The sequence below is a fragment of the Rhincodon typus genome, chromosome 23, assembly GCF_021869965.1.
Source record: "Rhincodon typus isolate 14 chromosome 23, sRhiTyp1.1, whole genome shotgun sequence".
Taxonomy (NCBI): Eukaryota; Metazoa; Chordata; class Chondrichthyes; order Orectolobiformes; family Rhincodontidae; genus Rhincodon; species Rhincodon typus.
Genome location: NC_063354.1, coordinates 27,946,419 through 27,964,589, shown reverse-complemented (window position 1 = coordinate 27,964,589; position 18,171 = coordinate 27,946,419). Strand labels below are relative to the sequence as shown.

Below are 18,171 nucleotides of genomic sequence, written 5' to 3'. Positions count from 1 at the left end.
GTCAGCTTTCCTGTTCCTCTGATGCTGCCTGGCCTGCTGTGTTCCTCCAGCTCCACACTGTGTTATCTCTGACTCTAGCATCAGCAGTTCTTACTATCAAAGATTTTAAGAATTTTTTTTTGTGATGTTAATTAGCGGATATATATTGGCCAGGACACCAGGGATAACTTCCCTGCTCTTCTTTGACAAAAATGCCTTGGTACGTTTTACATCCACCGAAGAGAGCAATGTGCACTGGAGCGTCTGCTTAGATTTTATACTCCAGCCCAAATGTAAGACTTGAACCTACCGCTTTCTGACTCTGAGGTAGGATCTACACTTTGGGAGGTAGTATCTGATCTGGAAGAGCAATCCAGGCCAAATGCAAATGGTTAACCAGCAGATCAAAAGTGGGCAGGATGGGCAGAGAACTGATGAGAACAGCTACACTTGATTGCTTGGTTTCAAAGCTAACTGCTCTACTTTGGACAAAGCAACCAGTTTGTCCTCCAAAAATCAAAGACAGGGGATCTGAACAGGTACTAATTAGAAGACAAGACTTCTTAAAAAATGCAAATGTTGTTACGAGCACAGTTTTTTGCTATTCTTTGACACTTACTCAATTAATATTAACAAGTGCTGAAGCTAATACCGAAGGAATCCAAATTCTTCAAGAATTTCCAGAGCCCATGATTGCAGATGATCTAAATTAACTCTCAAACCTGAAATGATTGGACCATTGAAACATTTAGGTTAATAATTATATCTCCAGCATTGATTTAGTTCCATACCATCAAGTTTGGTTTGCTTTCCCACTATCCTTCAATGAAATCATTAGAACACTGTTCTATAGGGTCCAAGTGGACAAAATCAAAGTATAATCAGAACTCCTAATTTCCATTTCCAAACATCCAGGTGACAAGATTCATTGTTTACACAAACATCCTAGCTGGAACTGTAATGGTGCAGAGTTATAGCTCACCAACAGCTTCACCTTGACTTTTGTCCCTCAGGCAACTGGTCTCCCACAGTTCCTGACATAGTGATAGTTTATGCATGAAAGTAGACAATGGATGTGAAGAGGTTGGCTGAGCAATGGGGACTGGGTCATAGCTGAACCCAATTCTGTCCATGCAAGCAATTTCTAGGAGGAAAGACTGAACAAGCTTGACGTTTATCCTCAAGGGGAGTGAAAGCTGAGGAGTGGCCTGATGAAGGTTTTGAAGATTATGAAAAGGTTTAATAGGAGAAATGCAGAAATTATGGTTCACTTGCAAGTGAGACTAGAATAAGGGACTACAATGTACGATATAGTTACTAATAATTCATCCAGGGAAAGCAGGAGATTTTTCACCCAGAAATAGTGGTTAGAATGTGAAACTCATTTCCTTAAGAAATAACAGAGACTATTAGATGCAGTTAAGCAGAAGTTATATAAACATGAGAGATAAAGGAATAGAAGGATATATTGATGGGGCTAGATGAAGATCAGTGGGAGATTTGCGTGGAGCAAGAGCCAGATTTTGTGTGTATGCATCCTTGTGTTTGTATTATTGTGCGTATGCATTAGTGTGCATGTGTACATGTTTCCTTCTGTATCTGTGCATGTAAATATACAAACATAAAAATACACAAACACACACAGACACATGTACTTTTCAGCAGGGTCATTTAATAACCATCAGGAATGGAAAAACATGGTGAATTCCCCCCTGTTTGGACCATGAATTAAGCAGGCAGTTCTCTTGCCTCAACTGCTACTCCAACAGAGGTTAAATCATTCAACAGAAGTCAAGATCGAACCACAGATATTCTTTTTTGCTACATACTTTTGAAGCAAATGCATCCTTATAGGGGGTCTTATAGATTCAATTCATTACTTGCCTCTGGCTGGTGTGGGTCACAGATGCAGGAAAGGTAGTCACACAGGCAGAGTTCCAAAATTGCGATGTTGTGAATTCTGACGGCATGTCTATGCAATACCTATGAACCATTTCTAGCAAATTCAACATTTCTTCTTCTACCTTAAACAGATGAGAGAGAAAGCCATAGCTCAGCTTTGGGGATAAACTGCAGATGAATCTGCTCCTTTAGAAATATGAGGAAACAAAGCGCAGAAAAGGGTATGCTTTATCCAGCACAGCTTCAGGAGTTCCCAAAGTCAATTTGACCTGAATCTGACATCTGTCATCCTAAAATGGGATAAAAGGGACCCCAGAGTAATCCACAATATAATGCTGAAGCAAGATATATTTCTAAAACATTGGTGTGGTAGTGAGAGATATGCAAAACCATTTAGACGTGGCCCTGATGAAATTACTTGAAAAAAAGATGGCTTCAGATTTTGTTACTTGACAGCTTTCAAAAACATAATGACTATGGGATAGCAACTTGCACTTAAAGGCATGTTAATAATTGACAGCTCTATAGTTCCAACTGTGGGGAGTTTTAAGATCAGGCAAATGATTTTAAGGTCAACAAGAGACACACTGCATTTTCACAACCCTTATTGAAGCACCAAGTGCAACTTAAGTCATTGCAAGTCCAATTTGAAAGGTCTCTGCCAGGCATGGTCCAGAAGGCAGTGGCTGGAAATTGGATTCATTGTCACGTACCAGCCAGTTTTCATTGACCATAGAAGTCCTGTCACCTTGGAAAGTCCAGAGATAAATGGCCAAAGCATGTATCAGCAATATGCAAATCATGATACTAAGATGTGTATAAGAATCAGATTGTGATTTTGAACTACAAGTACACACAGTTTGCTCCATACACACCACTGATTTGTAAAGGGTTAGGAGCACCGCTAGCAGCCCTTACACAGGATCATTGCTGGGAATGCAGAAAACAGCTGCAATGATCTTATTTTATTTTCATGGGCCTAGAAGGAGCAGAAGCAAGCAGTTCCCACCAGAGAAGGGGAAAAGACAAAACTGCTGTAAAAGTGTATACAAGCCAAATAAAAACATTTATGTGCATCTATTAAACTGGTTAGAGGTAACCTAAAAACACAGTGCATTCAGAAGGCCTGTCAGTTTTATAGTACCCTCGTAGCAATAAAATGTCCCAAGGCCCTGAATGAGGAGGGGTGGGTTTGACTTAGTTCAGTGATAATTAACTCATTTTAAGATTTAAATTCATTTTCCATTCTGTTGGTATTTATGGTAATCATAGGTAACACCAGCAGATTCATTAAGAACAACTATTGCAAAGACCTATTTCCACTGATAGGAGCAAATTACTGCAGATGCTGGAATCTCTACTGAAAACAACAAATGCTGCAGATTGCAGTGGGTCAGAAAGCATCATGGAGAGAGAGCAAGCTAACGTTGAGTCTGGATAACTCTTCATCACTCATCTTCATCTGATTAAGAGTCATCCAGACTCGAAACGTTAGCTTGCTCTCGCTCCACAGATGCTGTCTGACCCACTGTGAGTGATCTCCAGCATTTGTTTTTATCGATATCTATTTCCACTGATGTTGTAAAAAGGCCACACTTTCAGAGATGACATTTTCAGATTAGCCAGCCACAGTAAACTGGTTATCCTCATGGGGGTTTAAGTAAACTGAATGCATAAACAAAACTGTAACCTTCAATATTCATCAATTAGCCTGACAGAAAGAATCAAACTGAAAAGAAGGTTATCTTAAACAAACAAGCTAGCACTTCATCAGGGTAACGTTGGGCAGTTTGCTTGCAAAGAGGAAAAGTGACATTCCTTCACTATCTCATTCCCAGTAGCAACTTCCAATTCATTTCTATCATTGATTACACAAATTAAATAAAGGGAATGGTTTCCATACACCATGAACAATTAGTTAATTGTCCAGAAAGAGTTTTAGTATTTCCCTCTTCTCTTCTCCCACCCATCCTGCCCTCTCCTCCCATCTCAGGAGAGCGAGAAGAATAGGTAACTATGTGCCCACGCCACCAAAACAGGTGGAAAAAAAAGCAGGTGAGAACAATAAATCACTAAGTAGTGACACAACAATGACTGTAGCCTGTAACTCATTCACTGCTTTTTTAAAAAGACTGTCATGGAGGTTTTGTGCAATTGGAAGGATTTGCAGACATGCTTTCTTTTTTTTAGTTGCCTTTATGCAGTTTTGCAGCAGTGAGTTCTTTGTTTGGCTTATATCCTCTCCTGTTCTGAACAGTGTTTTGTCTTCTCTACTTGCCTCAATGAATGCAGCTATAGCAACAGTCAAGAAGCTCGACAGCATCCAGGAGAAAGCAGTCTGCTTGGTCAGCACATGTCTACCATCGGCAGACAGCGGTAGCAGTGTATAAGATGCACTGCAAAACTCACCAAGGCTCTGTTGACTGTATCCATCAAACCCAGCAGTCTCAACTATCAAGAAAGGTAAAGGGGTAATGCATGGGATCATTACCACCAAATTCCCCTGCAAGTCATACACAACCCTGATTTACATCTACATTGCTGTTCTCTTACCGTCACTGGGTCAGAATCCTTTCCGAACGGCACCATTGTGGGTTCTTAATCCCCATGGATTGCACAATTCCAGAAGGCAGCTTGCCACCTCTTTTGCTAGGGCAGGGAGGGACAGGCAACAAATGCTGCCCTTGCCAGCAACACCCACATCCTACAAAGAAATGAAAGAAAGGACCTCTAGGGGTCCACAAAATAGTTTGTGCGGCTCACCTGAGTCATCAGGTCTCTGTCTATTCATTAGATCTCTGAATTCCGTATTTCATTTGCCCTACGCTAATATGTGTTTTCTTTCAATTTTTCTTTTGGGCTCCTGATGGTCGTTTTCAGGTTACTTCAGAAAATCTGGGGCTGTTTCAGTGTGTGCAGAAAAGCTCGGAGAACATAAAACAATAGATAATGTCACAGTAGTCACTATAAAATGTAGGAAGGCTTCCTAAACATGAAAGAGCTTGATGGAACTTCATCCCAAAACTGCTAAAGTGCAGCAATAATTTACTGGGGCTGACCACTAAAGTAGAATTTAGAGATGAGAGAAGCAGGCACACATTGGCAGATTAAGGATTAAAGGATACAGGTGATCTGTTCAAAGATAGGTATCTTTGTGATAATGAATTTCAAACATTGCATAGTTTTTTTTACAAAAATCTCTTTTATTATATTTAACAATTAGCTAATAAGCTGGAACATCAGGTTGTGCGAACTGAAATAATTAAATTGAAAATGTGAAATTCAGCTCATCAGATCCCAAAGTCTTGTACATGAGGAGTATAGATAGAGTTAATGATAGTTGTCTTTTCCCAAGGATGGGGGATTTCAAGACTAGGGAGCACATTTTTAACGTGAGAGGAGGGAGATTTAAAAAAGACATGAGGGGCAATTGTTTTTTGTTTACACAGAGGGTGGTTCGCGTGTGGAATGAACTTCCAGACAAAGTGGTGGATGTGGGTACAATTACAATGTTTAAAAGACATTTGGATAAGTACATGAATAGGAAAGATTGGAGGAATATTGGCCAGGAGCAGGCAGATCTGGCTAGTTTTGTTTGGGATTATGTTCTGCACGGGCTGGTTGGACCGAAGGGTCTGTTTCCATGATCTACGACTCTATATAAGACTTTATTAAACCCCCTAGGGGTCTGAAAGAAAAAAGTGTTGTAGGTAGAATGAAGATTTCAGGGAGCATTTTTGTTCCTGTAAAGTTCAATAAGAATGTCTGCATCCACTGAGCACTAACATATTCTTTTATTAATCTTGAATTCTCTGCACATCAAAGCAAAGCAGTCATCAATGTGTCAAGTGTAGGGAAGAGATTATTCGTGTCCTTTTGGGTAACTGCTGCCCTGTAGCAGATTACAGCCACTGTATTACCCAATCAGAAGAGTAAGCTGCTCAATCAGGACTTTTAAGGTAGTGGAGATAGTAGGAACTGCAGATGCTGGAGAATCTGAGATAACAAGGTGTAGAGCTGGATGAACACAGCAGGCCAAGCAGCATCATAGGAGCAGGAAGGCTGACGTTTCGGGCCTAGACCCTTCATCAGAAATGGGGAAGGGGAAGGGGGTTCTGAAATAAATAGGGAGAGAGGGGGAGGGGGATAGAAGATGGATAGAGGAGAAGATAGGTGGAGAGGAAACAGACAGGTCAAAGAGGCGGGGATGGAGCCAGTAAAGGTGAGTGTAGGTGGGGAGGTAGGGAGGAGATAGGTCAGTCCAGGGAGGACGGACAGGTCAAGGGGGCGGGATGAGGTTAGTAGGTAGGAAATGGGGGTGTGGCTTGAGGTGGGAGGAGGGGATAGGTGTGAGGAAGAACAGGTTAGGGAGGCGGGGACAAGCTGGGCTGGTTTTGGGATGCGGTAGGGGGAGGGGAGATATCATTTGTCAAGGGGTGATGGTTACGTTCTATTTTGATGGAGATAGGCATTGCTGGGCATCTGTGAGATGCAAATATTAATTTCTATTTATCAAGCCAAGCCTAGATATTGGCAAAGTGTTTGCTGCACATAGACATTGACTGTTTCAGTACCTGAGGAGTCACAAATAATGCCGAACATTATACAGTCATCAGCAAACAGCCTCATTTCTGACCTTATGATGGAGGAAAGTTCATTGATGAAGCAGCTGAAGATGGGTGGGCCAAGGACTCTACCCTGAGGAACTCCTGCAGAGATGTCCTGGAGTTGAGGTAGAGTCATAAAGCATGAAAATAGACCCTCTGGTCCAACTCATCCAGGCCAATCAGACATCCCAATCTGACCTAGTCCCATTTACAAGCATTTGCTCATATCCCTCTAAATCCTTCCTATTCCTGTACCCATCCAGATGCCTTTTAAATGTTGTAATTGTACCAGCCACAACTACTTCTTTTGGTAGTTCGTTCCATACATTCGCCACCTTCTGCTTGAAAACGTTGCCCCTCAGGTCCTTTCTAAATCTTTCCCCTGTAACCATAAACCTATGCCCTCTAGTTTTGGATTCTTCCACCCTAAGAAACAGACCTTGGCTATTCACCCTATCTATGCCCCTTTCCATCACTTTGCTGATGATTAAGAGTAGACTGATAGGCCAGTAATTGGCTGGGTTCATAGAATCCCTACTGTGCAGAAAGGGGCCATATGGCCCATCAAGCTCTATAGTGACCCTCCAAAGGGCATTCCATCCAGACCCACCCTATCCCTGTAACCTTGCATTCCCCATGGCTAATCCACCCAGCCTGCACATCTTTGGACTGTGGGAGGAAACCGGAGCACCCAGAGGAAACCCTCGCAGACACGGGGAGAATGTGCAAACTCCACACAGACAGTCGCCCGAGGCTGGAACTGAACCTAAGTTCAAACCTGGGTCCCTGGCGCTGTGAGGCAGCAATGCCACCGTGCCACTGAGCCACCGTGCCACCCACATTGGATTTGTCCTTCCTTTTGTGCACAGGACATACCTGGGCAATTTTCAAATACTAAATAGAATGAATCAAATTGGTTTAAGGCTGTCATCTGTGATGATGGGCACCTCTGGAGGAAGCAAAAATGTTTCATCCACACGACACTTCTGGCCGAAGATGGATTAAAAGAAAGACTTCATTTCACAGCACGTTCAGCCAGCAGTTAATAGCCCTGTTTGAAGTCAATGGAACTTTGTCTCTCCAAGGATTTTGCAGCCATCACCCTTACTGATGTTGTCATAGACAGATGCATCTTTAGCAAGTAGACCGGTGAAGTCACGGTCAATTCGATCTTCCCCTCACCACCTGCCGCAGACCGAGTCAAATAGCTACATTCTTTAGGGCTGGACCAGCTCAGTCAGCAGTGACATTACTAACGACTCTTGGTGGTGGACATTGAAGTCCCCCACCTCAGAGAACATTCTGAGCATTTGCCACATTCAGTGCTGCAAGTGTAATCCAACATGGAATAGTTTACATTATCATGTTTACGAGCAGGAGCTTTCCTTGCTCCTGTTTGACTTTATGCCATGAGACTCCATGGGGTCAAGAGTCAATTTTGAGGGCTCCCTGGGCAACTCCTTGCAGATGCTATAACACTGCTGGCAGGACAGCACATACCCAGGGATGGTTATTGTGCCATCTGAGACGTTGTATGATATGATCTGGAGTCTCTGGGACGGTTCTCCCAACCTTTCACAAACCTGCAGGTGTGGGTAGCAATGACTTTTGAACAGACATCCAAATAGGAGTCATTCTGGATTTGAAACATTTACTGCTTTTCCCCTCCGCATAGGCTGCTAGACCTGCTGAGTTTCATCAGAACCTTCTGCTTTTATTTCAGCAGTTGTGTTTGTCATTGTCATTTCCAGTGTCTAGGTCGATGCGGACGGTTCATTCTGTTTCATTCCTTTCTCTGGACTTTGTAGCAGTTTGATACAACTTAGTGGCCCACTGGCCTCCAACACTGATCCAACATTGCATTGGAAGACTCCCTGAACAGCTACACTCCAGGTCTGTTAATAGGCTTGATTTAGCAGTCCAGATGACAAATACAGAGCTCTCAGGAAGAATAAGAGAAACGGAGTGGAGGGGCAATTCAACTGCGATTACTGGTCTCGGAACTTTCGGCCTTTGATTCTGATTAGTCACGCAGGATTGAGAAGTCATTTCTGACTTAATCAAACCATACTACAGAGCAGCAAAGTCATCTCATTGTGATGCTCTCTCAAACTTCCAAATCTTCTGGTCCAAATGAAATTAACACAATTATATCAAAGATTTGATTTCTCATTTCTGTAGACCTGAGCTGGTTCTAATGATGTTGCATGAAACAACTGTCCTGAACTCGTTGGGGCCTGTGTGGATAATAAGGCAAGAAATGGAAATACTACATTTCCCAGGCTGTGTAAATAAAAACACTGGTTCAAATTTTCAGTCTTCAGGTTGTCAGAGTCATAGACATTGAGATATACAGTACAGAAACAGACCCTTGGGTCCAACTCATCCATGCTGACCAGATATCCTATGTAAACCTAGTCTCATTTGCCAGCATTTGGCCCATATCCCTCCAAACTTTTCTTATTCATGTACCTATCCAGATGCCTTTGAAATGTTGTAATTGTACCAGCCGCCACTACTTCCTCCAGCAGCTCTTTCCAAATAAGCACCACCCTCTGTGTGAAAAAACTGTCCCTTAGGTCCCTTTTATATCTTTCCCCTCTCACCTTAAAGCTATGCCCTCTAGTTTTGGACTCTCCCACTCCAGGGGAAAGACCTTGGCTATTCACCCTTTCCATGCCCCTCATGATTTTATAAACCTCTATAAGATCATCCATCAGCCTCCGATGCTCCAGGGAAAATAGCCCCAGCCTATTCAGCCTCTCCCTATAGCTCAAACCCTCCAACCCTGGCAACATCCATGTCAATCTTTTCTGAAGCCTTTCTAGTTTCACAACATCCTTCCTATAACAGGGAGACCAGAATTGTATGCAACTGTATTCCAAAAGTGGCCAAACCAATGTCCTGTACAGCTGCAACATGATATCCCAACTCCTATACTCAATGCACTGACCAATAAAGGCAAGCACACTAAATGCCTTTTTCACTAAACTATTTCCCTGCAACTGCACTTTCAAGGAATTATAAACCTCCACTCCAAGGTCTCTTTGTTCAGCAACACTCCCCAGGACTTTACCATTAAGTGTTTAAGTCCTGCCCTGATTTACCTTCCCAAAATGCAGCACCTCACATCTGTCAAAATTAAACTCCATCTGCCTCTCCTCAGCCCACTGGACTATCTGATCAAGATCCCGTTATACTCTGAGGTAACCTTCTTTGCTGTCCACTACACCACCTATGTTCATCAGAGAAAGGAGATGCAACAAAAACTGCATCTCAGGGTTTTACACAAATCGTGGTGTGCAGACCTACTTGTGTATTTCACAGTAATTTGAAACTTATGATTGGCATTCCCTTGCTACTCCAGGCTCTCATGACTAGCACCCCCTGACCAGTGCCTCCTGACCCAGTCACTGCCCTGGCCCCTGACTATCTCCACACAGCTAACCATCTGACTAACCTCTGATCAGTCAATCCTCCGGTTACCTGACTAGCTCCTTAACTAGTCATGACTACTCCCTTGACTGACTAGCTCTCCCAACCAACTGCACTCCGAAGCCCACCATGCCTTTTTTGAATTCAAACAAAAGCTTAGGGATTAACAGCTCTCCTTGGCAACACCTCCAGAAGACTCCATTTGCCATCCAATCAGCAGCCTTTTCTCATGACATGTACGTTGTGCTCCCTTTGAGATTTGGTATTTGTGCATCTGCCCTGAAGAGAGCAAGATGAAAAGCTTCAAGAGCACTTTGCTCAGCAATGCTTAGTACTACTGAACATGAGCAAGATTTGAAAGAGTTAATTCTTCATATCAGAGGGATTGTTTGGCAGTAATTAGCACAATTCACTAAGGGTTTTTAGAAGGATATGGATCAGACTAAACTTTCTTTTGTGAGCTTAGTTTTTGCCTGAAACACAAACACAACTACATGACATTCAACCATAAGCTGTGCTACGTTTGTGAAGACACCAGTTTCAACATCTGCCTCTCAGATAAAGAAAATGAATCATTTGTGCACGAGAACCCTATGAGCTGTTAAGATGATTCCAATGGTAAATTAAGGCATTACATCCATGTAAAAAATCTTTAGTTCAATCATATTGAAAGGATTACTTTTATATAATTCGAAATAAATGTCAGAATCTAATTGGAAATGAAACATGCTTTCTGAACACAGACAGATTGATTTTCAAAGGAACTAAGCATTCAATTATTGAATTTGTCACTGAATTGAAGTAATACTTTGTCCACTGCAAGCCCAGTTTTCTGAGACAGATTTTGCAACTTGGCACAAGGACCCTCAGATTACTTGGATACAATGAAGGCAGAGAAAGCAACAGGAGGAGAAACGTTGCAGGTGGATTGTACATCCTTTAATTTCAAATAGTATCCTTCATTGGAACAGACCCCTCTCTACCTCAGAATATAAAACAATACAATGACTCTTCTGGGTTCTCTAATTCATTGTCCATTTTCTCTCTTTCCACATCATGACACAAGGAGCACTTGCTGATGAAATTACTCCTGTGCCTTGAAGTTTAACCTTAGCCAGTCTGATAACCAGAGACATGTCATTAAAATTCTAAAGGAACACAAAGTGAACGGAAAGATCCTTCACATGCAGACAGGGTTTCAACCTCACCCACAAAGCAACTCAAGGAGAAAGAGAGGGAAGTTAAGATTTTTTCACAATGGCCTTTTTAAAATTATAGCTCACAGGAAACTCCTCAAATATGTGAAATCCTTCAGGCATTGATTAAACAACAACTTCCATTTATATGTAATATTAAAACACCCCATGGCACATGACAGAACTGTAATTAGACACTATCATTAACTTAATACAAAGTCTCATTTTCAATATCCATTTTGTTCCAATAAATGTATTACAGCATAAAGCAAGTTTAATGTTTCTGTCACACAAATCCACTATTTCTTTTCGCAGCAAGCCTTCCATTCTGCTGGAGGATTTAATTATCCTAGCTTTCTGAAGGAATGCTTAAGAGTGAGCACCAGTCAGCCAAAACAAAGCCAGCACATCTCGTAAGTGATAGAGTACTGTTGCCTCATTTCTTCCTCCCTTTTAAAAGCTGCTCCTAAAAATAATGTTGATCTACAGGTTTCCACATTACCTCTGATTTGGCAACAAGATTAGCAGGAACAATTATGGGGATAAACTACTTTTAAAACTTGGGCTAAAAGGGATTGTGTCACATTTTCAAATTCTTGTAAACACACAATGTCCTGAAGTAAAAGAATGAAATGGGTATTGTAAGCAATACATTGTGATCTCCTGGGCTGGAGGGGGTAGAGATCATTGGGAAATTACTTTGTTTACTGCTGTGTTCCTGATTGCTTTGTACAGTAAAGTGTCTTCTTCATATCCTCAATAAACTCAAAGAAGATATTTCACCTCCTTACTTTGTTCTGCTGACTGAGGAACTGTCTTTGCTCCTTGCATTAACAATTTAGCTGATATTCACTGAAGCACAGTTTCCTGGTCCCTTTTTCTCAACAATCTGAACAGACATTATTCCTCAGCAAGTGGCTGCTAATCTGAATTGGCACTAAAAAAAGAACCAATGTTCAAAGCACCAGCCCAACCTATTGAACAAAATCGCAGTGACACTAAGACGTGTCTGGAAACATCCCCAATTAGCTACGCCAGTAACATCATGAATGGACAGTGCAGCAGAACAGCTCCATAATGAAACAGCAAGAGCCGTAATTTCAAACCAAACTAAACACCAATACTGAGACACAAGATCCTGGGAAACCTCATAACTGGCTAGAGTTGTCTCCATTATACACAGATTCCCAGGGTTTGTAGTTCCAGATAGTATTTCAGACTTTTATGCATTAAGGGTATTAGACTCCAATCAGTGACAGCAATGGAGTAGCTTGGAACATAGAACAGTACAGCACAGGAACAGGTCCTTTGACCCATGATGTTGTGCCGAACATGATGCCAATGAAACTAATCCCTTCTGCCTGCCCTTGGTCCATATCCCTCCATTCCTTGCATATTCATGTGCTGATCTAAAAGTCCCTTAAATACCCTAATTATATCTTTGGAGAGCTTAGCAGAGAGAGAAAATGCCATGTCACTTTCCAAACTCTCAGTTACCGGCTAATCATTGTGTATTGTGGGAGTACGATATAGAAACCTTCAAATGATTCTTTGCACTTTTCCTGTGGGGCTGAAGTTCAATGTAGTGCTATCTTTAAACAGTACTCATCATAGGTACCTGTATTGTGCTTGAAAAAGTTCTTGAACAAAACTCTGAATTCCAACCTGCTGAGAGTTTTGCTGGCTTCCTGCACAAGTTTCACCCCCGACATTGGAAGGCTGGAAAAAAGAATGAACATCGTCAATGACAAATGTTGAAGATATATTCACATTAAAAGATCATTGAGGGATTTCACTCCTTAGGAGAATATCCGACATTGCTCTTGGCCTTACAATCAAAGGACTTTCTGATATGGCTTGAATTAAATGGCAGTTGAAATGCCTCTAATTGTGATCACACATTCACCGGCAGAACATATTTCCCCTGGAATCAAACAGTTGAGCTGCTTTTGCACTTGGTCAACAGACTCTTCAAATGGTTTGTTGTAAATTTTACAGTGAGAATGGTTAGGAACTTGAGTGCACTTTGAGACGGAGTCACACTTCCAGAAGGGAACTGTGAATACTCACCTGAAAAGAAAAACATCGGCACAGTTACAGAGAGGTTAGACAAGGTGCTCTGGCCGAGCTGTCGAAAACATGATGGGCTGAATGGCTTCCTTCTGTTTTGAAACCATTTGTTATTCTAAAAGTACAAGATTCTCCTGGACCTTGTTTTCCTGGTGCCGTTAGACTGACCAGAAATATTTCATCAACCCCAACATCTCATTATGAATGGTTGGACAGAGAGTGGGGACTGGGGAGTTTAAACATTAGGACTGGAAGTCCAAGGAATAAAAGAACAAAAAGAAAGGCAGGTGAAGAGAAAGTAAATCAACTGCGCAAAGGGCCATACTCTGGTTTCTAGCAAAGAGATTCCCCAGGGTCAGTCCTCATTGCAAAATCATGATGAGGTCTACAAATGGAGCTGTACACTGCGGGAGAAAAAAATACAATATTAAAGGGATGCTACTACTTTATACGATAAGTAGTCTTCTCAAAGTGTGATACAAATGGCTGCCAAAACCTAGTTATAAAACTAATTGTTGATGCAGAAACATTGACATAGAAGACAAAGAATGATTCATCATCCAGATGGATGGTGTCAGCAGTGAGCCAGTGTAAATGCTTCATGAAGTGGCTCCCCAGGCAACATGCCTATGCCAACCTTCCAGAGAATAGTGCATGTAGCAAGAAAAAGGCTTACAGCACAATTGGCTCCAAGCATGCCTAAAGCACATGGCTCAAATCTGAAATGGTTGCTATTGACATTTGGCTGAAGCAGCTTAATTGCCACAGCTGACAAGATCGGGGTGGATTAAGGCACTCTAATGGGTGAATATTTTCACACCACATCAAATCAACCATCCAACATTCTGCTTTCAAAACCAATGTTCATTCCTAGTTTGAGATTAGCTTCCAAATCAAAGAAACTTACAACTCACTGAGTTTTATGAACACGTATATCATAATTCATCTTTAAACTTCTTTCTGATTTGCAATCTTGAAAGGATTTGAAATACTATCCATTTTCAGTGAATTCATGGGCAATATACAGCTTCTATTGGTCTCACATAAGTATAGATTTGCAGAGAATGAAAAATAAATCTTCAATAAATGGCAATATCTCAGAAACCCCTAACTTGCATTTATATAACAACTCATCACTGCCTGAAGGTGTCCTAAAGCACTTTATGCTCAATGATTTTTCTTTTGAAGTCCAGATACTATTATGAAATAAAAGAGCTACATCAAAAATATATTAAAAACAAAATAATTTTTAAAAGGCCTGGGAACCTTAAAGAGCCTCATGATTAACGAAGCTTCCAATATGCCTGAAATAACTCCAGAGGCTGGTAGCCCATCACTAAGTCACCCTTTTTAAAATGTGCATAGTACTTGACACTGGTCTGGCTTCTTCAGAGCCAGCTCTCAGAGTGAGCAGGATGTCTGACACTGTAGCATATATCTGTCAGCCAGGGCTCCCAGATTGGGCCCGTTAACCTGGTCCAATCAGGGAACTCATATTCCATGAGATCCCCCAGCTAACCCTGTTACAATCAGTACAATGCCTAGACCCATTTCTAATGCACAAAGGAGCAGTGAACCCAATCCTGGCCTAGGCAGGAAAATCAGACACTCTTTCTTTTCAGTGTGATATACAAATGAAGCGGCAACTTATTTTTGGTAAGATTTAAGGGTTGAAATAAATGGTTACCTCAAAGCCATACAATACAAGAATTGGGGCAGATACACCAGTGCCGTTCCCGCACCTCTTCTTATTCTCTAGCATTGATGGGATTCCCTTTGAAAAACATCCAAATGAATTAATGAAAAGGTCATGTGTTTGATGTGTATATGAACTTTCAAAAAGCATTTGATTTTTTTTAGCAAATGCATATCCACAGAGCCAAGCAATCAGCTCATTGGCTGAGTTTAAGGTGATCAGTCCACCATTAAGACTACAGGACAGACATTACTCAGCCATGTGCCATATTGTGTGGATCTCACTACAAGCACCACTCATGGGTTCAACTAGTTTGTGGGTTTCATTAGGCTTTTTAGACAAAGTACTACATAATGAGGGGAGCACAGTGGCTCAATGGTTAACACCGCTGCCTCACAGTGCCAGGGACCCGGGTTCGACTGCATCCTCGGGCAGCTCTCTGTATGGAGTTGCACACTCTCCCCGTGTCCGTATGGGTTTCCTCCGGGCGCTCCTGTTTCATCCCACAGTCCAAAGATGTGCAGGTTAGGTGCACTGGCCATGGGAAATTGCCCTGTAGAGTCCAGGGATATGTAGGCTAGGTGGGTTAGCCATGGAAAATACAGGGTTACAGGGATAGAGTAGGGGATTGGCCTGTGTGGTATGCCATTTGGAGGGTCGGTGTGGACTCGATGGGCCAAATGGCCCGCTTCCACTCTAAGGTTTTGGATTCTAATAGACTTGTGAGCCAATTTAAAGCCATTGATTAAACAGTTATGATCAAGATATAAACTTGGCTAAGGGACAGTAAACAACGAACACTGGTGGAAAACTACTTTTTTGCCTCAAGAGGGGCAATAGTGATGTTCACCAAGAGTCAGCATTAAGATTACTGTTCTGCTTGATAGATATAAAAGAACTGCACTTGTGTGAACAGGGCATATTTGCAAAGCTTGCAGATGATACAAATCCTGGAGATGCCAGAAATAATGGTGAGAATAATAACAGACTGATGACTGATTTTAGGAGGACATAGACAGGTGAAATGGGTGGACACTGTTAATGAAAATTTAATACAGAAGGGTGACCAGAGTCACATTGTGGTAAAAAGAAAAAGGAGAGCCAACGTGAACTAAATGATACAATTTTAAAAAGGAGTACAGGAATAGAGAAACATTAGTGTATGCAGACACATTTGACTGAGACTCAAGAGCAAAAATGGGCCATTCAGCCTATGAATGGCAAAGCATAATCCACTCATGGCTGATCCGACAGTCTTCAACTCCACTTTTCTGCCATTGCCCATAATCCTCCATTCCCTTATTGATTAAAAATCTGTCCATCTCAGCCTTGAATATATTTAATGACCCAGCCCCAACTATCCTCAGAGGAAAAGTTTTCTCCTTGTCTGTGTTTTAAAGAGGTGGCCTCTTACTCAGATTATGCCCTCTGGTTCTAGACTCTCCCATTAGGGCAATAGCCTCTCAGCATCTACCTTGTCAAGCTTCCATTAAGAACCTTACGTTTCAATAAGGTTTCCTCTCGTTTTTCTAAACTCCAATGAGACCAAGCCCAGCCTACTCCACCTCTCTTCGTAAAACAATCCCTCCAAACTAGATATTCAATCGAGTCAAAATTCTCTGGTTGCCTCCAATGCCAGTATATCTTTCCTTAGATAAGGGGCCCCACATCAGTTCACAACATTCCAGGTGGGGTCTGACAAGTGCCTTGCATAATTTTAAACAAGATCTCTTTCACACTCTATTCCCTTTGAAATAATGGCATTAACCATTAACTGTTGAATTTGACAATAAGCTTTTTGTGATTCACACATTAGAACCCTCAAATCCCTCTGTGCTGAAACATAATGCAGTCTTTCCCTAATTAAATAATGTTCAGGTCATTTTTTTCCCCATTCACGGGATGACGGCATCACTGGTTAGGCCAGCATTATTGCCCATCCCCAATTGCCCAGAGGGCAGTTAAAAGTCAACCACATTGCTGTGGGTCTGGAATCACATGTAGGCCAGACCAGGTAAGGATGGCAGAGTTCCTTCCCTAAAGGACATTAGTGAAACAGATGGATTTATTTTGTGACACTTGACAAAGGATTCACAGTCATCATTAGACTCTTAATTTCAGATTTTTTTTATTATTGAATTCAAACTTCACCATCTATCATCGCAGGATTCGAACCTGGGTCCAGAATATTACCTGGGTCTCTGTGTTAACAGTCCAGATAGTACCACTGAGTCCTCCCCTTTCTATTCTGCCTGCCAAGTGCAGAAACTTGAATTTCCTCACATCTTATTCCATCTGCCACGTTTTTGCTCATTCATTTAACCTGCCTATGTTCTTTCTACAGGCTATTTGCATTATCCTCACTAGTTGCCTTTCCACCTATTTTTTGCATCATCCACAAACTTGGTGATAGAACATTTACTTTCTTCATCCAATTCATTATTATATACTATAAGCAACTGTGGCCCTAGCAATGATTCCTGTGACAGTCTACTAGATACAGCTTACCATCTTGAAAATGCCTCTTTATCCAAAGTCTGCCTTTCATTCGTCAGCTAGTCTTCTATCCATAAGCATGTACTTCCTCCAACACCATGGGTTCTTGTTAAGTAGCTTAATGTGTGGCAAATCAAAGACTACTGTAAATCCAAATATAGGTACATCCACTGCTTCCCCATTATCTATCCAGCTTGTTACCTCCTCAAAAGAATTCTAATAAATTTATCAGGCATAATTTTTCCTTCATGAAGCCATGCCGACTCTGTATGATCAAATTATGTATTTCTAAATGTTCTGCGATTCCATCCTTTGTAATAGATTTTAACATTTTCCCAATAACAAATGTTAAGCGAACGCAATTTTGACATGGTCTTCAAGTACAAACAGGAGCAGCAGGTGGCGGAGAAGGCAAATCACAGCAAAAGGATTCAAATAAAGGAGCAGGGATGTCTTGCTGCAATTGTATGTGGACTTGTTGACACCACACCTGAAGCATTGTGTGCAGTTTCAGACTCCCTATCCGAGGAGGGGTGCTCTGGCTATGGCGGGAACATAACCAAGGTTTAACAGACTGATTCCTAGCATGACAGGATGGACGTATAAAGTGAAACTGGATTGGTTCGAATCACATTTAATAGCGTTTAGAAGAATGAGGTGGGGGAAATCACAGGAACATTCCAATAGGATTAGACAGGGTAAGTGCAGGAAGAATGTTCATGATGACTGGGGAGTCCAGAACCAGGGGTCACAGTCAATAGGATATGTGTTTAGACCATTTACGAGTGAG

The 18,171-nt window shown here is 41.6% G+C and overlaps 1 protein-coding gene across 2 annotated transcripts in view; it reads right to left on the bottom strand.

The window, feature by feature from the left end:
- Nucleotides 1-18,171, bottom strand: part of usp43a (ubiquitin specific peptidase 43a) — a 395,580-nt gene that overhangs the window by 281,818 nt on the left and 95,591 nt on the right. For both annotated transcript variants that reach the window (XM_048610938.1, XM_048610939.1), the window contains exon 3: nt 12,738-12,838. In XM_048610938.1, coding sequence (XP_048466895.1) covers nt 12,738-12,838 — 101 coding nt within the window. The remainder of the gene's footprint in view (nt 1-12,737; nt 12,839-18,171) is intronic.